Source organism: Panicum virgatum, chromosome 6K (assembly GCF_016808335.1).
Source record: "Panicum virgatum strain AP13 chromosome 6K, P.virgatum_v5, whole genome shotgun sequence".
Taxonomy (NCBI): Eukaryota; Viridiplantae; Streptophyta; class Magnoliopsida; order Poales; family Poaceae; genus Panicum; species Panicum virgatum.
In genome coordinates this window covers 29,834,630-29,861,083 of record NC_053141.1, presented here as the reverse complement: position 1 = coordinate 29,861,083, position 26,454 = coordinate 29,834,630, and the positions used below count along the sequence as shown (strand labels likewise).

At 44.7% G+C, this 26,454-nt stretch overlaps 1 protein-coding gene and 1 long non-coding RNA gene across 3 annotated transcripts; both read left to right on the top strand.

The window, feature by feature from the left end:
* Window positions 1-680: 680 nt before the first annotated feature.
* LOC120712181 lies at window positions 681-2,388 on the top strand. Of its 2 annotated transcripts, XR_005690742.1 has the most exons (3): window positions 681-1,640; window positions 1,723-1,812; window positions 1,934-2,388. It is a non-coding gene; the product is annotated as an uncharacterized LOC120712181 (long non-coding RNA). The 2 variants fall into 2 exon arrangements; XR_005690743.1 differs by lacking the exon at window positions 1,723-1,812 and having other exon boundaries at window positions 720-1,640.
* Window positions 2,389-6,419: 4,031 nt separating this feature from the next.
* LOC120712178 (oligopeptide transporter 1-like) lies at window positions 6,420-9,023 on the top strand. Its single transcript, XM_039997895.1, has 5 exons — window positions 6,420-6,872; window positions 6,940-7,037; window positions 7,170-7,742; window positions 7,836-8,109; window positions 8,220-9,023. Exons 1-5 carry the CDS (start codon window positions 6,528-6,530, stop codon window positions 9,021-9,023), a joined length of 2,094 nt encoding a protein of 697 aa, XP_039853829.1. The 5' UTR covers window positions 6,420-6,527.
* Window positions 9,024-26,454: the final 17,431 nt, after the last annotated feature.

Genomic DNA, 26,454 nt, shown 5'->3' with positions numbered 1-26,454 from the left:
TATTTAATCAAGAGTTGTCTTATATAGATACTAAATGTTGCTTCCCTTTTAGACTTTTAGATAGCAAATCTAATCGGTGATTCCATCATGCAACAAATGAGATTTTTCAGCAGTAGTCCGATGTAATCCAATCATTTTTAAACAATTTGACTGTAAATAGGTGTCTATGGCACATGCATCTCCACTAGTATAGTTTAAAAGAAAAAGTAAAAAGATGGCAAACTGCTGGATTTGTCTGCTGCCATGCATTCAAGAGGAGCAGTTGGCATGCAGCTGCTGTATGATCTCGTGGGAAAGCTGCTGCTTGCCGGTGATTTTCACGCATGAAATATTAGCGGGCCGGGGAAGGCATAAGAGCAAATATATTATGGATGGGTGAATAGCCGGCGAGATCTTACGTGAAAGAGAGAAAGCAGAAGAGAGTGAAGCAGGCATCTTGCGAATCCCTCGCTGGGAACTGGCGAAACCACTCGTTACTCTCACTACTGCATATTAAATACTAGTGAGTCCGCCACCATCCACGATAAGGCGGAGACTATTAGTCCTGCTCCAAATGGGCCGTGACAGGCTGTCCGATGCCGCAACATAGATAGGAGCTCCGACCAAATAGGCCCCGTGTTTTGGCTTGCCTGTCAGCGGAATCCGTGCTAGTTAGAACATCTCTAGCCCACTGACTAAATATAGGCCTCTATTTTATATTTTTGGGCTGGCCCATAAAATTTAGGGGCTTGAAATCCTCTCCGAACTCCAGTCAGCCCGACCAAATAATGGCCCCTAAATCAATCTGACTAGTGGGACCCAGCTGTCAGCGAAACTCTCTCCCGTCCTCCCTCTGCTCGCGCTCGCGGTTGCGCCGCTGCCGTCCTCCCTCTGCGCCGGCAACCTCGCGCCTCGCCGTCGTCCTCCCTCTCTTCCTCCTGCACCCGACGGAGACCTTCCTCCCGCACCCGCACTGTGTGCTTTCGGTCACCATCTCTGAACTACCCGCACGACGAGCGCGCCGGTCAGCTCTCGTTCCCCTGGCGAAACCCGGCGCGCGCGCCTTCTTGGGCCGCGCGAAGGGAACCGCCGCAGGCAGCAGCGGCCAGCAAACCAGATTGGCAACGACTACTGCTAGGGTGCTAGTACCCCGTGCGAGGCTAGCTGAAGAGTGAAGTAGGTCATCGATCTACCAGATCTTCAGCCGCCTCCTCTTGCTCCTGCTCCTTGATTTTTACTGGTTTTTCAAGATTGGCGCAAGGGATTTCATTTGTTCTCAGCAAAGCAAGGGATTTATCTACCAGAAAACTTCTGTAAGTACAAAGGTAAACCATTAGGGCTATCTGGTGAATCATAGTCAGAAAAATACTTTTGCTTACCATAGTCAGAGATGGCTGAATTTGGGTTGTCAGTAGCTCTAGTTTAAAAAGTAATGGACTTCCATGAGGTGAAATTTCTTCCATTTGCAGCAACGAGGTCAGCAGCTTTGCTTCTGCAATCTGCATATTATGTTCTTCTTGGATAGTTGATTTCTGCTTATGCATTTTTATGTTTAGGTACAGTTTTTTTTGTCAGAATCAGAACAGTCAAGCATTGAATCTAGAGTCCTTGATGGAGCACAAAACTTGGAAGTCTCTTCTGGAAACAACAAAGATGAACAGGTACAGTTTTTTTTTGTTGCTTGTTATATGGTTTATTTCAGCACTAGAAGTCCTTTAACTGTTGATAATAAATATTAAACAGGAACCTCGTGAAAATGGATCAGTCGTAGTGAATAACAATGGTGGACTTAACAGTAGAAATGAAAGGATTTTGAATGGAAACGTAGATAAGGTTTGGTGCTATTTCTGTTTATATGTTTGTTCTAGTATGAAAATCGAAGCATGCTGTTATGAGCATCCATCAAAAGGCTAAAATGGTTATTAATATGCCTATTTGTCTGTCTGAATTTCAGGAAGCACCTGATGGTCATTCCTCAGTAAGCAAACCTGCCCCATCAGATAGCCACAAATTGACGGACCAAGAGAATGAAAATGGTGTGATGTAGCGGATGCATGAAGGCAGACACATCTAGTCATTCACTCATTCTACTGCTATGATACGCTCACTGAAAATTCTGTCCAAGATGGTCCTCATTGGGATCTGCTGTGTAGGCTCAACCGACATAGCCTCCATTGCAATTTTCAGCCATGCGACCCCCATTCGTTGTCTGATTGCAGGTCTACTAGATTGCAATCCTATGATGTCACAGAGAATATGTATAGATGATTTTAGTTGTATTGTTAAGTTGTACTGTGAAAATAATCTGAGATTTTCACTTTGGAGCTTGTGAAAATAATTCACCATTCTGTAATGATATTGTCAGGTGAAAATAATCTGAGATGTTGTTCCAGTTATTGTCAAGTGCAATGATATTGTCAGCTTGTGAAAATAATCTAAGATGTTGTTCCCGTTATTGTCAAGTGCAATGATATTGTCAGCTTGTGAAATTAATTCACCATTCACTTTGGAGCTTGTGAAAATAATCTGTTAAGTTGACAATTGATTTTCACTTTGGAATACAATGTGATAAATACTGACACTATGGCATACAGAGTGACACTATGGACAGATTCTAGCACTAGTGAAATAACACTGCAATCAGCAACTGTACCTTCAAAGAAAAATGAGCAGAAAATAATGTTTAAGATTTAAGAAATATTCTTTGACAATCAAGCCACAGAAAGCAAGGTAATATCATCAAGTAGTGATGGTCTTTTGAAAATGGCATCAAGATGCACCCAGTCTACAACTTATACAAAACCAGAATGCTTGCTCAGAACTGATACAAATCCAGAATGCTTGCAACAACCATACAACATGCTCAGAACTGATACAAAACCACCAGACTCAGTCAAGCACATAAGTGAAAAGATAAATCCTAATACAAAACTGCATCAGATAACTCCATTATCTGTACTACCTTAGAAACATTTCAGAACATTTTAGAATACAGATAACTCCATTATCTTGCACAGATGGGTAAACACAGCACCACAGGTCAACACAACCACAAAATACAGAACATCTTAGAATAGAAGTAGAACAAGATCCAGCATAGATACTACTGTCAAACACAACACTTGTGCCTTGTTCATGAGCCGAATTATAACAGAAGTGTCATTTGGCAGTAATTATGACAGTTTCAGAGATCAACATAATTATGACAATAACTGAAAAAAATGGTCTTCACATGAGAGACTCAGCGTCCCCTCCGCTGCCTTGCTCACTTGTGGAACCTCCCCCCGATGCCTTGAGTAATGCTTCCTTGGCTGTTGCTATTTGTTGCCTCATTGCCTTGACATATGCTTTTTGGCTTTCATCCATGTTGGAGGTGTTGCAGAACATGATCTTTTGTTCTTGATCCCACAGCAACTTCCGCTCTTCGAGGTCCTTCTCAGCTTTCCATCTTTCTTCGCGTTTCTGATGTTCTTCTGACTTCATTTGTATAAAGGTTGCAAGTTGCACGGCATATTCATCTTCTCCATCATTCCTCTTTTGTTTCTGTTTTGATTATTTGTGACCTGGAGGTCGCTTGGAAGGTTCACGGTCATCTTCTTGTGCGTCTTGCAATGGGGTCATAGACTTGCTTTGCCTCTTTTCTTGGGCTTGTTTCATTGCTTCATATACTGATTGAAACTTTTGGTCTCATCATAGGATTTTTGTGCTAAATTGATCTGCAACAAAGATGAAATCAACATTTAGAGAATGAGAAGTATTTGATGAAGTCATGAATTTACGAACTTACATATTCTGTATGGGGAACGCCACTTGGACGGAGACGTTCTATCTTCTCGATGCATTCTTGAAACCGAATGCATTCCCTTTGGATGCCATTCCACCTTTTTTTTCAAGGGAGGTAACATTTCTATCAGACACAAAAGTCTTATTCTCATGATAGTGTTGTGCTATCCGATTCCAATATGTGCCTTTTGGTTGATCACTTCCTATTATTGGGTCAAATGTTATGGCCATCCAAGACCAACACAACTGGATGTCTTCATTGTGATTGTAGTTTCCTCCCCGCCCTCTGCTACTGCCACTATCTGGGATTGGTGCTTGTGTGAGAACCTCCAGATCGGCTTCAGAGTCTTGTGTCAGCATGTCAACCAATGGCTGAGAACTGTCCATTGCGTCCTATAATGGAAACATAATACATGGAATAGGTTACTACTTACTAGTAAACATAATACAACTGATTCTGTGCATAGCTTTGGCAAGTCTCATGAACTGAAATATTACAGTATGTATGGTGAACATTGAAATCTGATATTTGTGAATGACTATATGTTCCAGAAGTGATAAAAAGGCATCATGACAACAGATGGAGGCCTTCAGCAGTAGAAGCCTAAAACAGGGCATATGTATATATTATACACCTTAACTTAATAGTCAACTGCTTATCAACATAGTCAACAGAATACAGAGAAAAGGGGAAAAAGTCATGATGATGAGCCCATCTGTGTATATGCACAAGGCTTGGGGTGCAGTGAGCATAAGCCAGCAAAAATCTGCACAAGGCTTGGGATGCAGTGAGCATAAGCCAGCAAAGTTCCATGCCAAATCATGTTAGCATTGGCCCCCTTGCAAGTTTCTTTTCAAAACAAAATTCAGTAATTTACTAAAATTGTAATAGAAAAATAAATGCACACTTTGAAAAATAAATGTCTACAGCAAATCTGATAGGAACAAAGCTTGAAATTGTCTAGAGTTATCTTTGGCGAGTTCCATAAATGTCTACAGCAAATCTGAAAGGAACAAGACCCTTTGGAAAATGAAGCACTTGAGCTGGCATCTTGCACTCTTTCAGGTACGATATTCCAGATTTTAGGTAACAACTGAAGCAAACATAATGATATTCCAGATTTTAAAGTTGGGGTTGATCTATTTCATTAATTGCATAGAACTAAACATGAATGATCCAGGGCATTCTAAAACATGAGAACTAAATAATATATCACCAATCAATGCGTGTCTGGTTAAAGCAAATAATATCAAAGAACCAGGTGGAGTTGCTACTACCTGCATGGTGTTGTCGGCAGTCAGGGTAGGGCTCCAGTCATACAATGGCATCGAGGAGGAGCTGAAGTAGTCGCCGTCGTCCTGGAGTGAAGTCATTGAGGCGGCTCTTCGGGTGTCCGAGGCGATGGCGGCAGCTTCCCTTGACGTCTTCTGGACTTGGTGCGAAGGAAGCTGTGCCGGCTCGGAGAAGCTCGGCGTTTGGGCCTTCCTGCCGGCGCTAGTGAAGACAGAGCCGCGATATGGTGCTTCATGGCGCAGGGGAGCAGGCAGGAGGGGGCCGGGTGGAGGCGATTGGAAGAGTTGGCGAGGCAGCAAGGCGCCGGGTGCGTCGGGGACCTGGCGTGGCCGGACGCCGCCGGGATCGACCCCGGCGTCGTGCTTCTGGCGAGGTAGGACGCCGCCGGGATGAGGACCTGCCGGCCGTGTGGGTGCCACGAATGTCGACCGGCGTTTCTTGGATGCTGAGGTAGGCGCGGCCGGCCGGGGAGGGCGCCCGTTGCCGGAGATGCCGCGAGGCAACGGCGCCCCGTCCAGGCGCGGCGGCGGCCTAGTCCGGCTCGGCCCATCGCTGCCGGTGCCCCAAGCCGGCCGTCCCTCCCCCAGAGGGGCGGATCCGTCCATGGCGGGGAGTCTACCGGCAGCGGGCGAGGATCTCCGGCGACGGCGAGGCGGGATGGTGGCGGCGGCGGACGGCGCGGGAGCCGCGACCACGAGATCCCCGTCGCGAGCGAACCAGAGGAGAGGGGAAAGAGGAAAAAAAGAAGTGGGGCCCACGTGTCGGGTGGGAATAGAGGCCTCCTGTTCTAGGGGTTCTGGGCCAAAATTTGGTGGCCTCCACAAAATGGTAGCCCGTTTAGGGGTCCGGCTGGAGTTGTTTTTTTCACCTGGGAGACTAAAAGAAGGAATAGAGGCCCATTTAGTCAGTGGGCTGGAGATGCTGTTAACGTTCAGAGCCCCCAAATATAGGTGGATGCTAATTGTCAAATATTCCTGTTCCTTCATTTGTTTTCCCACAAAAGAGAATCAAAGAGCAGACAGCAAGATGTGCGTCCCACAGGCCACACTAGATTCGCACTCAAATATAGTATACTATTTTGGTGAGAGGAAACGAGCCAAACGGACGAGGCACTCAACGTACGGCGTCGTGCTCATCACGAGCACCACGGCGGAAACAAAGGGAATTCTCGGCAGCCGGGCGGACCGACGGACTTCGACAAGCACTTTCCGATGATGAAAACAGGCGGTAATTAAGAGAAACATAACCGGCAACTCGATCCGGTTGAAATAAAATTCTATGGATAGTTCCAGAACAAAAATAAATAAATTTTTGTTAGCCCTGACATGACCACGAAGGAATCAACATTGATTTCACAGGCGAGGACGAGGAAGAGGTGAACGACCACCCGATCGAGGAGGTCCGGAACACCGTGCCAATCAGCGACGACCCGTCGGAGCCGTGCCTGACGTTCCGGACATGGGTCCTGGGGATGTCCTCCTGCGTGATGCTCGCCTTCGTCAACGAGTTCTTCAATTACCGCTCCTCGCAGCTGAGCATCGGCACGGTGGTGGTGCAGATCGCGTCGCTGCCCATCGGCCGGCTCATGGCGTCCACGCTGCCAGAGCGGCCGATCCACGTGCCGCTCACCGGCGGCAGATGCTCCTTCTCCCTCAACCCCGGCCCCTTCAGCCTCAAGGAGCACTGTCTCATCACCATCTTCGCCGGCGCCGGGTGCAGCGGCGTCTACGCCCTCAACATCATCGCCATCGTCAAGGTCTTCTACAAGCGTCAGATCAACCCCTACGCTGCCATGCTGCTGGCGCAGACCACCCAGGTAAAATAAGGGAAATTTCATTCCAATAAAATTCATGCCCCTCACTCAACTATGGTTTAATTCGTAGCTGCTGGGATACGGATGGGCTGGCATGTTCAGGAAGTTTCTGGTTGATTCGGCTTACATGTGGTGGCCTATCAACCTTGTTCAAGTCACCCTCTTCAGGTCTTATTAGCTTTTTCTGGCATCACATTTCGAAATGTCGTCGTTGCCAAATGTTGTGTTTTTCTCATGTGACTAAAATCAAATTTTATCTCTGTCGTCGTCGCTGCTCTCTCCATCATCTCATCTCGACAGAGCAATGCACGAGGAGGAGAAGCGTCCCAGGGGAGGGCTGACGCGGCTGCAATTCTTCATCATCGTGATGATCTGCAGCTTCGCCTATTACCTCATCCCCAGTTACCTGTTCCCAACGATCAGCACCGTCTCGGTGCTCTGCCTGGTGTACAAGGACTCGGTCACGGCGCAGCAGATCGGCTCCGGCCTCAAGGGCCTGGGCGTCGGTTCCTTCGGCCTGGACTGGAACACCGTGGCCGGGTTCCTCGGCAACCCTCTGGCGTCGCCGGCCTTCACCATCGTCAACGTGATGGCCGGGTTCGCGCTCAGCACCTACGTCGCCTTGCCGCTGCTCTACTGGACCAACACCTACAACGGCAAGCGCTTCCCGCTCATCTCGCCGCACGTCTACGACGACGCCGGCGAGGCCTACGACACCAACCGAGTCCTCGACCCAAAGACATTCGCCCTCAACCTCAAGGAGTACAACGCCTACAGCCGCATCAATGTCAGCGTGCTCTTCGCCATCAACTACGGCATTGGCTTCGCCAGCCTCATGTCCACGCTCTCGCATGTCGCGCTGTACCACGGCAAGTGAGTCAGATCCACGCCAACAAGCTCCTGCTTGTTTCGATTGATTGCTTGCTTCTCATGGATTATTTATTTCATTATTATGGGCACGTTCAGGGAGATTTGGGACCTGTGCCGGAAGGCGGCCGCGGGGAAGGCGGACGGCGGTAAGGAGCAAGACGTGCACACGAGGATCATGAAGAGGAACTACAAGCAAGTGCCGCAGTGGTGGTTCCACCTCATGCTGGCCATCGTCCTGGCGCTGTCCGTCTTCACCTGCGAGGGGTTCGGCCGGCAGCTGCAGCTGCCCTACTGGGGCCTCCTCCTCGCTTGCGCCATCGCCTTCTCCTTCACCCTGCCCATTGGCGTCATCTCCGCGACAACCAACATGGTGTGAGAACCAACCAACACTGTTGACTGTACAAGGGATAGATAAATTGATCCTCCCTCCGGCGCGCGGTTCGCAGTTTGTTAATTTACCCTGCTGCCTGCTGCGTTCAGCAACCCGGGTTGAATGTCATCACGGAGCTCATCATCGGGTACCTGTACCCTGGGAAGCCATTGGCCAACGTGGTGTTCAAGACGTACGGCTTCATAAGCATGGGCCAGGCGCTGGCGTTCGTGTCGGACTTCAAGCTGGGGCACTACATGAAGATACCCCCGCGGTCCATGTTCTTCGCGCAGCTGGCCGGCACGCTCACGGCATCCACGGTGCACTTCGCGACGGCGTGGTGGCTACTGACGACGGTGAGGAACATCTGCGACGTGGAGAAGCTCCCCGCCGGCAGCCCCTGGACGTGCCCCGGCGACGACGTCTTCTACAACGCCTCCATCATCTGGGGCGTCGTCGGCCCGCTTCGGATGTTCGGCCGCCTGGGCAACTACTGGCAGATGAACTACTTCTTCCTCATTGGCCTGCTGGCGCCGGTGCCCGCCTGGCTGCTCCAGCGCGCCTACCCACGCAACCGCGTGCTCCAAAGCGTCAACCTGCCGCTCATCTTCGCGGGCGCAAGCGGGCTGCTCCCCGCGCGCACCGTCAACTTCCTCATGTGGGGGCTCATCGGCTTCCTCTTCAACCACGTCGTCTACCGCCGGTACAAGGCCTGGTGGATGCGGTACAACTACGTGCTCGCCGCGGGCCTCGACGCCGGGGTCGCCTTCATGGGCGTGCTCACCTTCGTGGCACTGGGCTACTTCGACGTCTACGGACCACAGTGGTGGGGCGGTGTCGCCGACGACCGCTGCAACCTGGCGATGTGCCCCACGGCGCCAGAGGTAGTGGCCAAGGGATGCCCGCTAGTATAGCTACCACAACCATATGTGCATACAAATCAAGATGATGAATCTGTGTAAATTTTTCAGTCACCAGTAGAGTGCACGTGTGAAACGCACGTGCTTCCAAAAATATACAAATAAGAAATTTTGTCTACGGATCATCCCTGCCGTCCCCCTTATTTCCATTCTAACAGTAGAATGTGGTAAACCTCGATTCAAAAAATAAAATTTATAATAACTAATAACTTCTCTAAACATGCGAGGTGTCCACCTCAGCAATGCACTATCACATGCAATTAAAATCCACTGCACTACCTTTTTTGTTATCCACGTCAACACGCAATCCACTAGCATTAATTTATAATAGTTTATTCATTTGTAAAAGTAATTAGAATATATATAATTACTTAATTCAGCCACTCGTCAACATGTGCATTCCTATTGGGATCCATAAGGATTGATTACTATTTCTCTATTCACCGAATTAGCAACATCACATTCATGTGACCATTCAATCAACCTGGTGCACGTCATATATCCATGAAATTCATGTCTTATTCTTTTTTTCTTCTCTAACCAAAGAATAATTTAAAAATCTATTGTTTTTCATCCAAGATATTTCACATATGGCTTTCAACATAATCTCTACAAATTATTCAAGCTTTTCTTTATTAAAAAATCTATCATTTTTTTGTTTTTTTAGCAAACTCGATCTAGGTGCTTATTTGTCTTACTACATGCTCTCCATAGCATTTTATTTAAAGAATTATTGTATTTTTATCATAATTTCTCGAAAAGTTCTGTCAAATACCATAGCAACGCGCGGGGAATCACCTAGTATCTATAGAAAAATTGCCCACAAGGTTGTATTTTCTAAACACTTCATAAACAACAATTTTTTACAGTAGCCAACAATTAGCATGAGGCGTGCATTAAAATTGATCAATATCTAAAAACATATGGTATTTGAATTCTATGAGTAAAGAGTTGTAGCAAAAAGTTTCCAGCTAAGCAAAATATAGAGATACAAGCCATAATTTTTGAGTTGCATTACACATAACAGTCGTGACATAAGAAAGCACGTTGAGACATATCGTCCGTACATTTCTTGACCATGGACTTTGTATAATGGTTTTTACTTACTATTAAGAAGTAAAAAACTAGAAATATTATTTATGGACGAAATCAAAATATTGTTAACGCGTAGGGGAGTTCGGGAGCCAATAGTTTGTGAAAGATGCCGTTAGCCGTGGAAGAGCCAGGTGGCACACAAGAATAATTTTCCTCTGCAGTGCAGTCTGATTAGCTCGCCACCGTCAGGCCCGTACATCATACGGCGCAAATGGCGTGACAACAGCGGGCCTCCAAAATTCAGGGCCCACCAAATCAAACAATTGGCACATATAAGTATATAGATGTGGACAACAAAAATTGACATAGATAGTACCGACCGGTCTGACCGGTGCGCCCAAGCGGTCTGACCGAAGTACCGACCGGTCTGACCGATGCGCCCAAGCGGTCTGACCGGTCTGACGCTGTAGTTGATCCGGCAAAGGCCAACCGGTCTGACTCGTACGGTTGACCAATCCGACCGGTCTTCGAGGAGTCTGAGTGTAATTAGATTATTTCATAAGTTTTTATCTGTAAGAAAAATTTCTTGCGGGATAAGTCCACCCCCACCCTATAAATATAAAGGGTCACAGCCGATTAAGGGTATCAAATCGATCAAATATACAACTTTTTATCTTTTTCTCTTTTCTCTTTGCCCTAGTTTTACCAATCTACTATTTGTTGTTGCTCCTTCATCTCTAAGACGATTAAGTGCGTTCTAGGTGGCCTACCGTCCCTAGAGCAACCATGCGTGCACCTGCCCCCAACGGGTCATTTCCGGTCGATGTTCGTTGGTTTCGCCGCCGGTCTGCCCGGCGCCAACCGGTCTGATCGGTATACCCGACCGGTCTGAGAATCGGCGCTGCGTCATGCCATCGCTCGCTGCGCGTTCGAGCGCTTTGGTGTGTTGACCCTAGATCTGCACCAACATACTTTTTGGCGACTGTGCTGGGGACTAGAAAGAATAAATCGGCTACCATGGCCAGTATTTCTAAATTTGGTGATGTTGATACCGCCAACATCCAGAGGCCGACTTTTCAGCAACTTTCGGCCGAACATCCAAAAGCTCTCGATGATATCTAGAAGAAGATCATAGAAGAGAAGGAGAAGGAGATCCAGAGGCTGGAGGAAGAAGCCATGAAGCAATACATCTCGCACTTCTCCGTCGACCGACAGGGGAAGGTTACAAAGGATGACACCTTCGACTCTTCTCAATTTGAGGTAAAATTTGATGAGAATAAACAGTCTACTCTTGATTCAGAAGTAATTAATATGATAGATAGTGTTGTTGCTTCTCATGTAAATAATAAGTTGGAATTTATTAGTCAAAATATGCATGATATGTTTGATGATCGCTTTAGCCGAATTGAAATACATCTTTGTATGAAATCTGACGGTAATGATACGTCTACATCTAATACTGATAAGACAATGGGTGGTTCGGCTAGTGGCAAATTTCCAACTAATAATACTATTGTGACTAATTCGGCTAATCAGCATAGCCGAATTAATTATAATACATCACCTAATGCAAATGTGTCATATGGGGCAGCAAGTTCGTTGTGACATTCTACACCCTACACCGCCAAACTTTGCTCAACCTAGTAATACACCAATCACTAATCGACCTAATGCCAATGATGTTGGATCAGGTAGTATTAAAGAAGAGGTGATTAAGATATTTCGGCAAACATTTGGTATAGAACCTAAAGTCAAATGCCGATCTTATCAAAGACCATACCCTGAGAGTTATGATTATGTTGCATATCCTCAAGGGTTTAAAATTCCTGAATTTGTTAAATTCGCTCGTGATGATTGTTTAACTACATTGGAGCATATAGGTCAGTTTATTATACAATGTGGTGAAGTTAGCACTAATGATATTTACAAATTAAGGTTGTTTCCTTTATCTCTATCAGGTGCTGCATTTACTTGCTTTATTTTATTGCGACCTAATTTAGTTTACACTTTTGCTGATTTAGAACAAAAATTCCATAATTATTAATTTACTGGTGAAACTGAATTAAAATTGTCACATCTTACTGTTGATATAAAAATCAACACACTGGAATCTGAAGGCACCATTCGCCAAGTTTCAGAAAGTAGACCAAGCGTGTCAGTCAATTTGACCTGCAATTGACAAGGAGTAAGTAAACGTTAGATTTGAGAGCGTATCGTCAGGAATTCTGAATAACTCTCATGCAGACGTATCGGCAAACTCTGCCGATAGAGAAGACGACAAAAGGATATTTAATGCAGGCGCAAGATAAACGAATGTATCGGCAAATTTGCCAATACAGAAAACGACAAGATCAGCTCAAAGTGGTCGATTGCACGTGCGTAACAGCATAAAAGCTACGAATGTGTAATTTAAATAAAGCTACTCAATGATACCTGAAATAGATCTAAATTGGCATTATGATATAACTATGATATTATCAAGATCGCAGCTGATTACACGTGTTTCAAGGCAGATAAATTTGATAAAAGCTAAAAATACAGAAAAACATATAAATCTATCAAATATCGATAAACTGTGAATAAATCTAGACAAGAAAATAGCGATGCGCCAGAGATCAAAGCCTAGACAAATTCGATAATTTCTGAATAGATTTGAACGAAGCGATGCGCCAGAGATCAAAGCCTAGACAAATTCGATAACTTTTGAATAGATCTGAACGAAGCAACAGCGATACGCCCGGAAGCTAAAACGAACACTTACCAGCAAATCAAGTCGCTCCAATGTGAAACGTCCTTGATCAGTTTGAAAGAACTCACCGAAAAGAGAAAATCGCGAAATCGCCGACAGGAAAGTAAAGTGCAAGAAAATTGTAAAGGGTTGTTGTATTAGATGTGTATCAATCTTTTTCAATCCCATATAGCTGATATATAGCCTAAGCTAACAAGTCCTAGCCGATTACGGCAAACATATTTCTTGACTAAAAAAAGACATCACAACGGAATTGCCAGAATCTTGTTCAAATCCAAAACAGCTCTCTCTGATTCATCGGCAATATCATCATCGGCCGATTGCCAAACCATGCAGATCAGCACCTCCCAAACTGGAATATTCCTTTGGCCCATCGGCTGCCATTCTATCGGCAGACCCTGATCCTGTACACCATTGGCTTCTACCAAATCGGCCACTCCTCCTTCACATTACCATTAATCTTCACACGTGTTAAAAAATGGTGTCAACACATGCCCCCCAGTTTCGGAGTAATATATTCTTTTCTGCGCCAACGCTCCAACCAGCATTTAGAGCGACTCCTCGTATCTTGTGCACAAGGCAAACCAAACGCGGCTGGTTAAAAACTCTTCTTTGCCCTTCGTTTTTGTTTCCCATCCACACAAATCGATCATGACGCTTCATTTCTCGTCTTTCTACCCAACTCATCTTTTCCATTTGGCCCATAAATAATAGCCATCGGTCAAGCATTCTCAGCAAGCTCTCATGAACCACAGTACCGTCTGCTATCTTCCCCTTCTCCAGCCAAAAAACCCTAGTCTTCTCTCAAAACAATATCGAGCAGCAAACGCATTGGCGAGAGGTCTAGCCATCCCCCGGCGATCCGCCGCCGCCATGGGTAATATATCTTCCTTTTGTAACTGGGCGTAATTTCTGACCAAGTTTGATTTCTTGACCAAATCTTGATTTCTCTCCGGACTCCTCCGAACTAGAGAGCCCCTCCCACGACCTTGAAGAGGACACTCACGAGTACATTCACCAGCTACTCCGGGAGAAGGACGAAGCTCACGAGAACTACAACGAGGAGACCAAAAGGTCCCAGCTCCTTGCCGCCGAACTAGAGGTGGTGCAATCCGATCGAGCGGTCGTCCGCGCCTAGCTCACCTCCGCCGACTCCAAAGTTGCTTGTAAGTTCTTCTCCATCACACAACGCTTCCTTCCATCTTCCAATTCTTGTTTTCTGACCCCTTTTTCTTAGTTCTGGAGTCGCAGATCCAAGCCCTCCACATCGCAGCTGCCACCGCAACAAATGCGGTGAACGCACAGGGTGACACCATCGTCGCCCGCCTACAAGATGTCCGAAACCGTGTTCACGAGGTCGCCAGGCACGGAGCTCACCGGGGCGCCGCCATCGCCATCACGGTGGTGCAAACCATGTCCGGTAGTGATTACCGGACCTTTCATCCAGTCTTCCTTGTAGGTGATGAGCAAGAGGACTTCTACGAGCTCGTCGACGACCTTAGTGTAGTTGCTGATGCTGTCGTCGAAGAAATTAGCTTGGACGCAGTGATCAGCAACGTCTTCGATGACGAGTAGCCTAGGAGCAACTGCCAATGTAACAGCCTAATTGGCTTTTATAAATATTAATCAATGCATTGGCTCCTCTTTTGGCTCTGCCAATTCTTCTATCTCGTAACCTTTACGTAAATTTCCTCTGCATTAATTGACACTATATATAGAATTCCAAACACATTTCAGTCAATATGTGACCCAAACAAAACACCACATAATCTGACCAGAATCAACTTTTATAGTTGGATGTTTTTTTGCACTAAGGGCGATATGTGTCATATCGGCCATCAACTCACGATCAACCGATACAATAATCAATCGGCTATGCATCCACCCAAATACTAGGATAATATTTCTTCAGATATTTTCCATTAAGAGCTCTAGAAAACTCTTCTCATCCAAGTGTTTCCAAAATATATGTATTACCAGGAACACATCGATTTATTTTGAATAACCCTTCCCACGTTGGTGACCATTTGCCGAATTTAGAATCTTTCGTTCCTATCGACAGGATCAACTTCCACACTAATTCACCTTGAGCAAAGGTTTTGACCTTAACCTTTTTTATCATACCATCGGCCTACTCTAGCTTTGTTTGCTTCAACATTTATGAGAGCCTTCAACCGATGACCAGCTAAATCTTCCAATCCATCTTTCATCAATGTCAAGTACTCATCGGCTGTCAACTGATCTTGGAACGTGACACGTCCAGAACCAAGTTTCAATTCCCAGAGAAGAACAGCATCATGTCCATATACCAATTGATATGGGGACACTTTAGTTGCTCCATGACAAGCCATTCTGTATGCCCATAAAGTTTCATTAAGCGTAGTATGCCACCGTCTAGGCTGCTCAACAATTTTCCTTTTAATTAACTTGAAGACCCCTTTATTAGATGCTTCTGCTTGACCATTAGCTTGAGCATAATACAACAACAACAACAACAACAACAACAACATAGAATTTTTTTTCCAAGCAAGTTGGGGTAGGCTAGAGATGAAACCCGAAAGAAATAAGTTCAAGGTTCAGGCACATTGATAGCTAGTCTCCAAGCGCTCCTATCCAAAGCTATCTCTTTAGAAATATTACAATCCTTAAGGTCTCTCTTAACCGACTCATCCCACATCAGTTTAGGTCTACCTCTACCCCTCTTTACATTATCGACCCGCTCAAGAACCCCATTACGCACCGGCGCCTCAAGAGGCCTTCGTTGGACATGTCCAAACCATCTCAGCCGATGCTAGGTAAGTTTCTCCTCAATTGGTGCCACCCCGACCCTATCCCGAATAACTTCGTTGCGGACTCTATCCCTCCTTGTGTGCCCGCAAAACCACCACAACATCCGCATCTCTGCTACACTCAGTTGCTGGACATGTCGCCTTTTTGTAGGCCAACATTCAGCACCGTATAACATTGCCGGACGAATTGCTGTCCTATAGAATTTGCCTTTTAGCTTTTGTGGCACCCTCTTGTCTAGCTTGAGCATAATATGGGGAAGAATTCAACAATTTGATTCCCATCCCTATGGCAAACTATTCAAATTCCTCTAAAGTAAACATGGTACCTTGATCGGTTGTGATGGTTTGTGGAATATCAAACCAATAGATAATGTGTTCTTTAACAAACTCAATCATCTCTCTAGAGGTCACATTTTTTAGAGGAACTGCTTCAACCCACTTGGTAAAATAATCTGTTGCCACCAATATGAATTTATGATTTTTACTGGATGGTGCGCAAATCTGACCAATCAAATCAATTCCCCATCCTCTAAACGGCCACGGTTTAATTATAGGGTTCATAGGCGATGCTAGCGCTCTCTGCACATTCCCAAACTTTTGGCATTCTTAGCAACCTTTATAATATGTGAAACAATCTTCTAGTATTGTGGGCCAAAAATATTCATTTCTCCTAATCACCCATTTCATCTTGTAAGCCGATTGATGAGACCCACAAACACCTTCATGTATTTCCCCCATAAGATCTTTGGCTTCCTCTTTGTCAAGGCATCTGAGCAATACTCCATCAATTCTTCGATAATATAATTCTCCTTCCAGTAGCACATACTTGATTGCCTGAAATCTAACTTTTCTGTCCACCTTTTTAGAAGGATCTTTTAAATAATCAACAATTTCTTTCCTCCAATCATCGACCGCAAACTCCAAGGTCATTACTCCTTCCATCAACCGATATCCAGAAGCATGTTGAGCGAACCGATTTGCGTTACCATTATAAAATTTTGGGACATGCTCAATAGTTACTTTCTTGAATTCTTTCAGTAACTGGAGACACTCTTCATGATAAACTCGCAGAATATCATCTTTACAATCATACTCCCCAATCAACTGATTAATCTCCAGCATGGAATCCTTGAATATTTCTACCGCATCGGCTTTGATTTCTCTGTGCAACTGAATCCCTTTAAGAATTGCACGATACTCAGCTTGATTATTGGTCGCAGAAGCTTCAATTGGAAAAGAGAATTCAAAAGTTGCCCCCCGAGGCGAAATCAACACCACACCAATAGCAGATCCATTTCCACACGTTGAACCATCAAAGAACAAGGTCCAAGGAACAAGATCTACAACAGCTAGTTCCGATCCACAGTGTTGTGCAATGAAATCGGCCATTACTTGACCTTTGACTGCTTTAGCCGATTCGTACCTTAAATCAAATTTAGACAAAGCTAGAATCCACTTCCCTATTCTCCCATTCAATATTGGCAACGACAACATATATCTAATTACATCATCTTTGCTCACCACCACACATTCAGCCGATAGTAAATAGTGTCTAAGCTTGGTGTAAGAAAAATACAAGCAAAGACATAATCATTCGACGGGAGAATACCTGGTCTCTGCGTCCAGCAATCTTCTGCTCTCAAAATAAATAGCACGCTCTTTTCCCTCGAATTCTTTAATAAGGGCCGATCCGATAGCACGTTCATCAGCCGATAAATATAACTTAAACGCTTGTGCTTCTGGGGTGGAACCAACACTGGAGGAGTCACTAAGTAATGCTTAATCTCATCCAATGCTTTCTGGTGTTCTTCTCTCCACACAAATTCCTGATCGGCCTTTAATTTCAACAATGAACTAAATGGTTGAATCTTCCCAGACAGATTAGATACAAATCTCTGGATGAAATTAATTTTGCCGATCAATGATTGAAGTTCAACTTTCGTCGTCGGGGCTTTGACTTTATCAATCGCCGTGATAGTTTTCTGACTGATTTCAATTCCCCATTCATGAACCATAAAACCCAAAAACTGACCAGCCGATACACCAAAGGCACACTTGTTTGGATTCATTTTCAAACCATGCTTTCTTGTGCATTCTAGAGCTTTGCATAAATCGGCCAAATGTTCTTGGTATTCTTTTGATTTCACTACTACATCATCAATGTAAATTTCCACAATCTTGCCGATGAGTTCATGAAAAATATAATTCATGGCTCTCTGATATGTAGCACCAGTATTTTTCAGTCTGAATGTCATGACCACCCATTCGAACAAACCAAGATGCCCTGGACACCTAAATGTAATCTTATGAATATCTTCTTCTGCCATAAAAATCTGATTATATCCAGCATTACCATCCATAAAGCTAATCACTTTATGTCCTGCAGCAGTATCTACTAACATGTCAACTATCGGCATAGGATAACCATCCATCGGCGTGCCCTTGTTGAGATTTCTGAAATCAATGCAGACCCGCAATTTTTCATTTTTCTTGTATACAGGAACCACATTAGAAATCCATTCGGCATATCTACACTGCCGAATAAATTTAGCCTCTATTAACCGTGTGATTTCGGCCTTTATATCTGGTAAAACTTTAGGGTTCCACCGTCTTTCTCCCTGTTGATACGGCCGATATCCCAGTTTTATAGGCAAATAATGCTCAACAATGGATCTGTCCAAACCAGGCATCTCATAGTATTCCCAAGCAAAATGTTTGTATTCCTTTAGTAAACTCTTCAACTCATGTTTGTATTCAGGATCTAAACTAGTGCTAATAAACGTCGGCCTTGGTCTATCACCACCTCCAATATCAATTTCCTCTAATATATCAGCCGACGTAAATCCATGTCCCAACTTTCCTTCTTCTTCGAGGAACTCATCCATTAGGAACTTTCTGATGAACCAACAGCTTGGATCGGTGTAGAATCATAATCAGCCGATGAATCAGGATCTTGCTCATTATCGGCTTTCGGCTTGACACGCCAAACTTGCGACTTGACTCCTTTCTTGTTCAGAGTCTGCTCTTGTTCTTCATCTATTATTTCCAGCTCGTGTAATCTCTGAACACACCTTTTTCGTGACCTAGTCAAACCTCCAGGACACCACTGAGGTTGACTAGTGTGATGCATGAATGGTTCTCTTTCAGGATCTCTGCACATTGGCTGATCATCCTGGACTCTACCATCGGCCATCTGCTCCAGCCGATCATGTGTAGGTACTCTTCCTCCAGCAGGATCACAAAGCATGACTCTGCTCCCCAGTCGATCATGCACAGAAATTCTACACCCCCCCCAGCCGATCGTGTACTGGAGTACGCTCTCATCCATGTGATTCATCTGGACTTGGCCTTTTGTACAACCGGCTGTCACGTTGCCTGCCATTGTACTCGGGAGAATCACCTGCCGAGGGCAAAGTCAAACCTTCCTCCTAGCAATAAATGAAGAAAGGACACCTCCAATGTTCTTTCTCACGGCGTGCCTCCTCCTCTCTGCGCTGTTGCCTCTCATGATCGCGCTGAAACTTGCTCAGCAACATTTGAGATGTAACCCTTCTCCGCGGCGCCGAAGAGCGTTCGGCATTATCTTGAGGTTTTTTTCCCTTGACTTCATCGGTTGTTATCTGTGCTTTGGGATCAACACCTCCAGACTTTTTGGTCGATTCCGACGTCAAGATCTTAATCTTAGCTGGACCTTTGTCTTTACTGACTTCTACCATGTTGGTAGCAAATGGATGCTGGTCAATCTTCATCGTCCTCTTGGGAGCTTCAAATTTAAGCTTCCCTTGCTCAAAAGCTAACTGAATCTGCTGACGGAAGACCTTGCATTCATTTGTATCATGAGAGGTTGCATTGTGCCATTTGCAAAGCTCCTCTTCTGATGGAATCTTGTGATATGGCTTCAGCTTGATTAACCCTTCCGACAATAATAAGTCAAATATCTTGTCGGCTTTGGTGATGTCGAATCCGAACGATTCGGGCTCCTTCTTTCCAAATGAACACGATATCGGCTTCTTGTTATTCTGAACCCATTCTGCTAATGCAACCGTTTCTTGCTCTCCATCAGAATCAGGGCGGTCAGAGTATTCGATGTAATTTACCTTCTTCTGGAAAGTCTTCTTTGGCTCATAAGGCCGAATTTCTCCTGTCATCCGACTCGCAATTTGGCCGATACTTTCGAACTCTTGTGATGCATATTTTTCCTTGATGTGTGGCAAGAGTCCCTGAAAAGCTGCATCAGCCAGCTATTGGTCTGACAACACCAGACTGTAGCATCTGTTCTTGACATCTCTGAATCTTTATATGAAAGGAGACACTGATTCATCATTCCTCTGCCTCGAACTGGTCAGATCTATCAATTTCAGTTCTGTAACGCCAGAGAAGAAGAACTGATGTAATTGTTTTTCCAAATCGGCCCAGTACAAGATAGAATTAGCTGGAAGCGCGGTAAACCAAGCAAAGGCCAACCCAGACAGAGACATAGAGAACAACCAGACTCTGAGTGGGTCCTGATTTGCTGCCTCTCCACATTGCGAGATGAATCTATTAATGTGCTCCACAGTAGAAACATCTCCTTGTCCCGAAAACTTGGTGAAATCAGAAACTTTGTACTTGTGTGGGAAAGGGATCTGATCATAAGCTGAAGGGTAGGGAGTCCTGTACATGACAGACTGTTGCTTTTGGCCTTAATCCAAACTGTTCCCTCATCACTTCAGCTATTTTGGTAGTCCAATCCACTTGCTGCCCAGTTGCTGACGCCTGTTGAGGAGAAGCTTGAACCGCTGGCTGCGCATTCGGCGTAGGTTGTGGCGACGTAGGGGTCATCGACTGGTTTGCCAATGTCGTTTGTGGTATCTGCTGAGCCATCTGATTGGGCGGTTGTTGGTATAACACTATCCCAGACGTGGTTGTCGGCTGTGAAGCCGACGGACTGGCCGACTACTGGGTTGCAGGATGCATATATGGCATGTTGATGTGTCGCACTGATCCTGTCATGGCATCATGGAATACCCAATTCACACCACCCCAATGAGGAGATCTTGAAATCAGAAACTCTGTAGCAGTTTTGGGTTGGACGAGCAATGCAAGATGTTGTTGCGGAGTCATCAGCGGTGCCACCGATGCGTTGACCTGTCCGACCATTTGAGGGAATGATGTATTCTGTGCCATCGGCTGTGCTGCCGGTGGATTTTGCTGATGAACTATCGGCTGAGTAGCAGATGCACCAAATTGTCTTGCCGATGTCGGAATAAAGAATTTCAGCGGCATGCCACGTCCGGTCACTGGATCCCATCCGATTGGGAATCCCGAGGCAGATCCTCCTTGAACCATTGTAGTAACTGGTGGTGGAGTCGAGAAAATAGGATCTGTCTAGGGCAACGATGTCACACCAGTAGTTTGCAAGGACACCTGACCATTGCCTTCTTTCGATCGGCCAGCTGAGGCCGATGGAGCTATCGCCGTAGTTGACCCCAAAGGAGGAAAGTTCATCTGACTAGGCTGCATGTAGCAGGGTCCTGTGTAGCCTTGGAACATTCCTTGCCCAAGTGTCTTGAGTACGGCGTTGTGTACTGTATGAGTCATGACAGGTGCACTTTAATAAATGCTTGTCCCACAGCTTGATGCACCATGTCTATCATATTGTTGTCACGTTGTGCTTCCGTCAGTGGCTGAGGAATAGGGAAGTCAAACTTCTTGACCACATCACCACATCTGGTAGCACTATAAGATTTGAGGCATTCACGCTTGAATTTGTCTACGACTTCAAACAGTTCCTTCTTCTGATCTTCTTTAAGCTTATCCTCATCAATAGGGATGTAGTTGTCATTACTGACACCAGCTGCATCTGTAGATTTCATCATGTTGAAGTTTCTCGTCCCACCGGGCGTGCCAAAAGATGTGTTGACGTAAAAATCAACACACTATAATCTGAAGGCACCGTTCGCAAAGTTTCAGAAAGTAGACCAAGCGTGCTAATCAATTTGACCTACAATTGACAAGGAGTAGGCAAACAATTTCTCTGAGAGCATATTGGCAGGAATTCCGAATAACTCTCATGCAGGCGTATCGACAAACTCTACCGATAGAGAAGATGACAAAAGGATATTTAATGGAGGCGCAAGATAAACGAATGTATTGGCAAATCAGCCGATACAGAAAACGACAAGATCGTCTCAAAGTGGCCGATTGCATGTGTGTAATAGTATAAAAGCTATGAATGTGTAACTTAAATAAAGCTACTCAATGATACCTGAAACAGATCTAAATCGGCTTTATGATATAGCTACGATACTATCAAGATCGCAGCCGATTATACGTGTTTCAAGGCAAATAAATTGGATGAAAGCTAAAAAGACAAGAAAACCTATAAATCTAACAAAATATCAATAATTTGTGAATAAATCTAGATGAGAAAACAGTGGTGCGCCAAAGATCAAAGCCTAGACAAATTCGACAACTTGAATAGATCTGAATGAAGCAACAGCGATATGCCCGGCTGCTAAAGCTCAAATTTACTCGGTAAAACAAACACTTACCAGCAAATCAAGTCACTCGAATATGAGACATCCTTGATTAGCTTGAAAGAACTCGCCGAAAAGAGAAAATAGCAAAATCGCCGACAGGAAAGTAAAGTGCAAGGAAATTGTAAAGGGTTGTTGTATTGGATGTGTATCAATCTTTTCCGATCCCGTACAACTGATATATATATATATAGCCTAAGCTAACAAGTCCTAGCCGATTACGGCAAATATATTTCTTGACTAAAAAGAAAAAAGACTTTCTAAATAAACAAAATTAAATCACAACCGAATCGCTAGAATCTTGATCAAATCCAAAACATCTCTCTCTGATTCATCGGCAATATCATCATCGGGCGATTGCCAAACCATGCGGATCAGTGTAGCTTTTCCCTTAGAATATTCCCCCAAGGTTTATCAATCCACGGAACAAGTGTATTACTATGCTTAACTAAGCACTAATGATGTTGGTAAAAGATCTATATTGAGTGTATGAGTGTGAAATAGATCTAATCTAACCAATCTAATCTAATCTAGACTAGTGAGCAAAGATAGATGTGTGCACAAGATATGAAGAGTATTTGTCCATAGGGTCTAGGATCACTAGAGATGTAATCGCCAAGCAAGGAAGAACGGATCTAATCTACCAAAGGTGTGTTCCAAGATCAAAACCTTCCCCTCCCGCATACTGTCACTACACGAGGATAATCGGTAATGAATCAACAAGAACACGATAGTTGATGTAATCTAAGTAAACCATGCAAGAGCAAAGCAAACCCAAAGCCAAGTCGCGAACTATTAGGCATCAAAACATCATCAACAAGAATCATGATAGATCAATCTAATAAAGGATTCGGCAATTACAACACAAGATCTCCTTACAACCCCATGAACAAACGAGGACTTTACCCCATGAAGCTAAGCAAAGCGTAGTCGATCATGGTGATGAAATCTCCAGCAAGGGATGGATCCCTTGCTGTCCTCCAACTTGCAGCGGTGCCGAGGGACGATGAGGCCTCCGGTGTCGCCTTTCTCTTGTGTCTAACTCGAATGTATCTCTAGATGCTCTTTCTCTGCGATCTCTGCGATCTCCCTGGATGCTCCTCTTTGATGGCGGCTTCGGGGTATTTATAGGCAAATATAGTCGGCGGTTTTGGTAAAACACAAATTAGGGTTGACGCATACTTCGCGCTGAAGAAAACCGAGATCGATTGGACTCCGAAAAGGGCTAGGCCGGCCGGCCCAAGGACTCCGGCAGGCCGGCCTGGGCCTTTTCTGGCCCCTTTCGGTCCCATCTTTCGCATGTTGAAGATTTCTCTTATTCCTCATCTTAGCCCAGTTGTAATCATGCGTCAAAACATCTCTGAAAATGTCCAATTTCTTGTCAAAATGCAACATGCTCCAAAATCCAGGACAAAATCGAAAACGGTCAAGTTCGGGTGCCAAGTGGCGGGTTAGTACATGAATCGTCCCGAAGAATTTACCAAAATAACTCCTAATAATATAGTAAAATGGGTACTTAAGGAGCGCCAACATTCCCCCATGCTTAGCTTTTGCTCGTCCTCGAGCAAATCAAATCATCAAATCCTTCCAAGGGTTGCTCAAGAGTTCTCGAACTGCAAAATTCACTTATGCAAACAAGTCTAACAATATTTCTTCAAACAAAGGTCAGAGGAGCAGCGAGGATAATCATATCATGGGCGTTTAAAAACTCATCCAATATTACTCCACGACTCTTACCTTTAACCGGCAACTCAAATATCGACAACACTTGCTTTTCTTGCCATCCTTGGAGGTTTTTCTTTTTTTTTTAGTTTTTAGAAGCAAAATACCCTGCAACAAAGGTTAGACCAAAAATTCTTGCACAAGTCCTTTCATGTCTCTCGATATAAGTGGCTATCCTATTATTATTTGCAAACTCTCATCTCACAAAAGTCTCTCAAGTATAAAGTGGGGCTATAGGTGAGGCTTAGCAAAGTATATACATATATTGTCAAATTAAGAAAACCTTCTAATGGTTGCTTACCTTCCGAGCCAATGATCATGAGAGTTTTTCCATAATGTAAAGGGTTCAAGGGTAAGAAGATTTAGAATGGTGGACATGTGCAAAGGCATACAAAAAGATTGACTTCAAGGCACAAGCATCGTCCTCGTTATCGGATTGCACATGGTTGGAATTGAGGATATTGTTCTCAAACAACAAGGTGATATCTCTTTGCACTTCTCTAATCATAGAATCCCTTCATTTATATATATTTTTTTTCCTTCTCTTCTCATACATTTTTTTCTTTCTTATTTTTCTCTCCCGAATTTTCTCTCTCTGTTCCGACCCTTTTCATAGGACACTTTCTATAAAACATAGATAGGAAAATCTCCAAAGTGTCTCCCTAAATTTTTAGAGCCCGAACCAAAACCAGAGAGGCCTAGGCCGGCCGGCTCAGGAGGTGTAGGCCGGCCGGCCTGGGGCTTTCCCGGGTCGGATTCGGTCCATCTTTCGAATACGCCTTCCTTTCTTTATCCCAAAATTATGTTTTATACAAATCATGCACAGAAATAGAATGTATCCTCATAATTGGGTTGTGGTCAAGGAAGACGATAATAAACAAGATAATCTCGGGTTCGGGTTTTGGAATCCGGTAGATCTCATGAGTTGTTCCAATGAGGAATTCTCATTACCGAATATTGACGTGGCTAGCAATTCAGAGATGAAAAATACAGACATGATCATTGCTCGAAATTAAAACTCCCAAGAGAAAGAAATCCTAACTCAACTCAATGCACACCCAATGCTTATGGTGGAATGAATATAGCTTGTGGGTGATAGGATTTTACTCTCGACTTGTCAAGAACTTGATCAACCTTATGTTTGTAGGGGTTTTATTATTTTTATGAAATTAAAGTCCTCCAAATCATGCCTTACTCGCAAGCGTAATCAAAACCAAGCGCTAGATCAAAGCTCAAGTGTGGGTATTATCATGGACGAATAATTTATTAAGCTCCACAAATAAGATTTAAATTTCATGACAACGCTCGTGAACAATTGCTTTTAAAGAAAATAAAGTAAAACTGAATGCATAAATAAAATTGCACGATCCAACAAAAACAAAGACTCTTTTTATTTTGTTTTTATGACTCAACACTAATTTAAGACTCACTCTCACACATGCGAAAAATAAAGCACACAACGCTAGACTATGACTCTCACACATGCAAAATTAAAGACATGCACACGACGAACTTTCGAGTAAACAAACACTAACAAAATTGATATATGAGCCGTCACACCTCCCCCCCCATGCTTAGATTATGCGGCGTCCTCGTCGCAATGATATAAAAGATGGGTGTGACGCTCATCGGTGTTCTCAACGGCACCTCGAGCAATTACATCTTGGACGCCCTCCTCCTCCTTGCTTTTGTAGATCTCCGGCCATCCCGAATAACTTCCTTATGTTGCGGAGAAGGAAGTTGTAATCTCTTTCGGCCAATCTCTCGATGTCGTCCATCCTTCGATCCATTGCCACGATTCGATCGTGGCAACTATCAATGGTGCCGCGGAGATCCGCGATTTCCTTGCGGCACTTGAAACAGCACCCGGAGTGATGCCCGCTGCGGTTGGGGCTGTCATCCTCGGGCTCGTCGTCGTCCTTCTTCTTCTTGCCGCTATCACCTCCGGAGGGGTCTTCTTCTTCCCTTCTCTCCTCTTTGGGCCACCCCGGCCAATAATCATCGTAGTCACGACCGGAGGCACCCCATGAACCGGGGCTCATGATGATCTCCCAATCGCTGTCTCCAGCATAGTCCTTTGGCTCTGGGGTGTGCTCGATGTAGTTCTTTCTTTTAACTCCGAGGAGGCGCAAGGAACGCCTAGGCGCGGGTGGCTTTTTGTCTTGTCATTTCTCGCCTTCATCTTCGTCGCTGCTGATGACGACGACCACCCTTTGGGCTTGAGCTAGCCTCTCGTTGCACCATTGAAGGCCCTTCCCTCCGACGCTCATCCTTGCTTGAGTATTGAATTTCTTCGGAGGGACCTTCGCTTCACATCGCTTTGCTTCGACAAGGAGGGGCTGCGCACCGGTTGCCGAGATGGGGCTAGGCGTCCTTGTCGTGGGGGCGTCGGGTGTCAAGCCCCTCTCATTGATCTCCATTGCTTCAATCATAGCTCTTGCGCTTGCTGGACCGGCCATTGTCGATGTCTCTCACGAGGTGGTGGTGTAGATTGAAAAGTATGAGAGAATAGATCTACCCCGCGCCTCTATTTATATCCCGAAAAGACTTGGACGACAAGTCCAAAATCTCTTCGATTTTGGCATACGAAATCTATAAGGCACAGGTTTGAA

Excerpts from the sequence above, each read along its gene's own strand:
- LOC120712178 (XM_039997895.1), top strand. The coding sequence starts at position 6,528 with ATGTCCTCCTGCGTGATGCTCGCCTTCGTCAACGAGTTCTTCAATTAC. Across the intron at positions 7,743-7,835 it reads GTCGCGCTGTACCACGGCAA|GGAGATTTGGGACCTGTGCC; the intron begins GTGAGTCAGATC and ends GGGCACGTTCAG. Across the intron at positions 8,110-8,219 it reads TCTCCGCGACAACCAACATG|CAACCCGGGTTGAATGTCAT; the intron begins GTGTGAGAACCA and ends TGCTGCGTTCAG.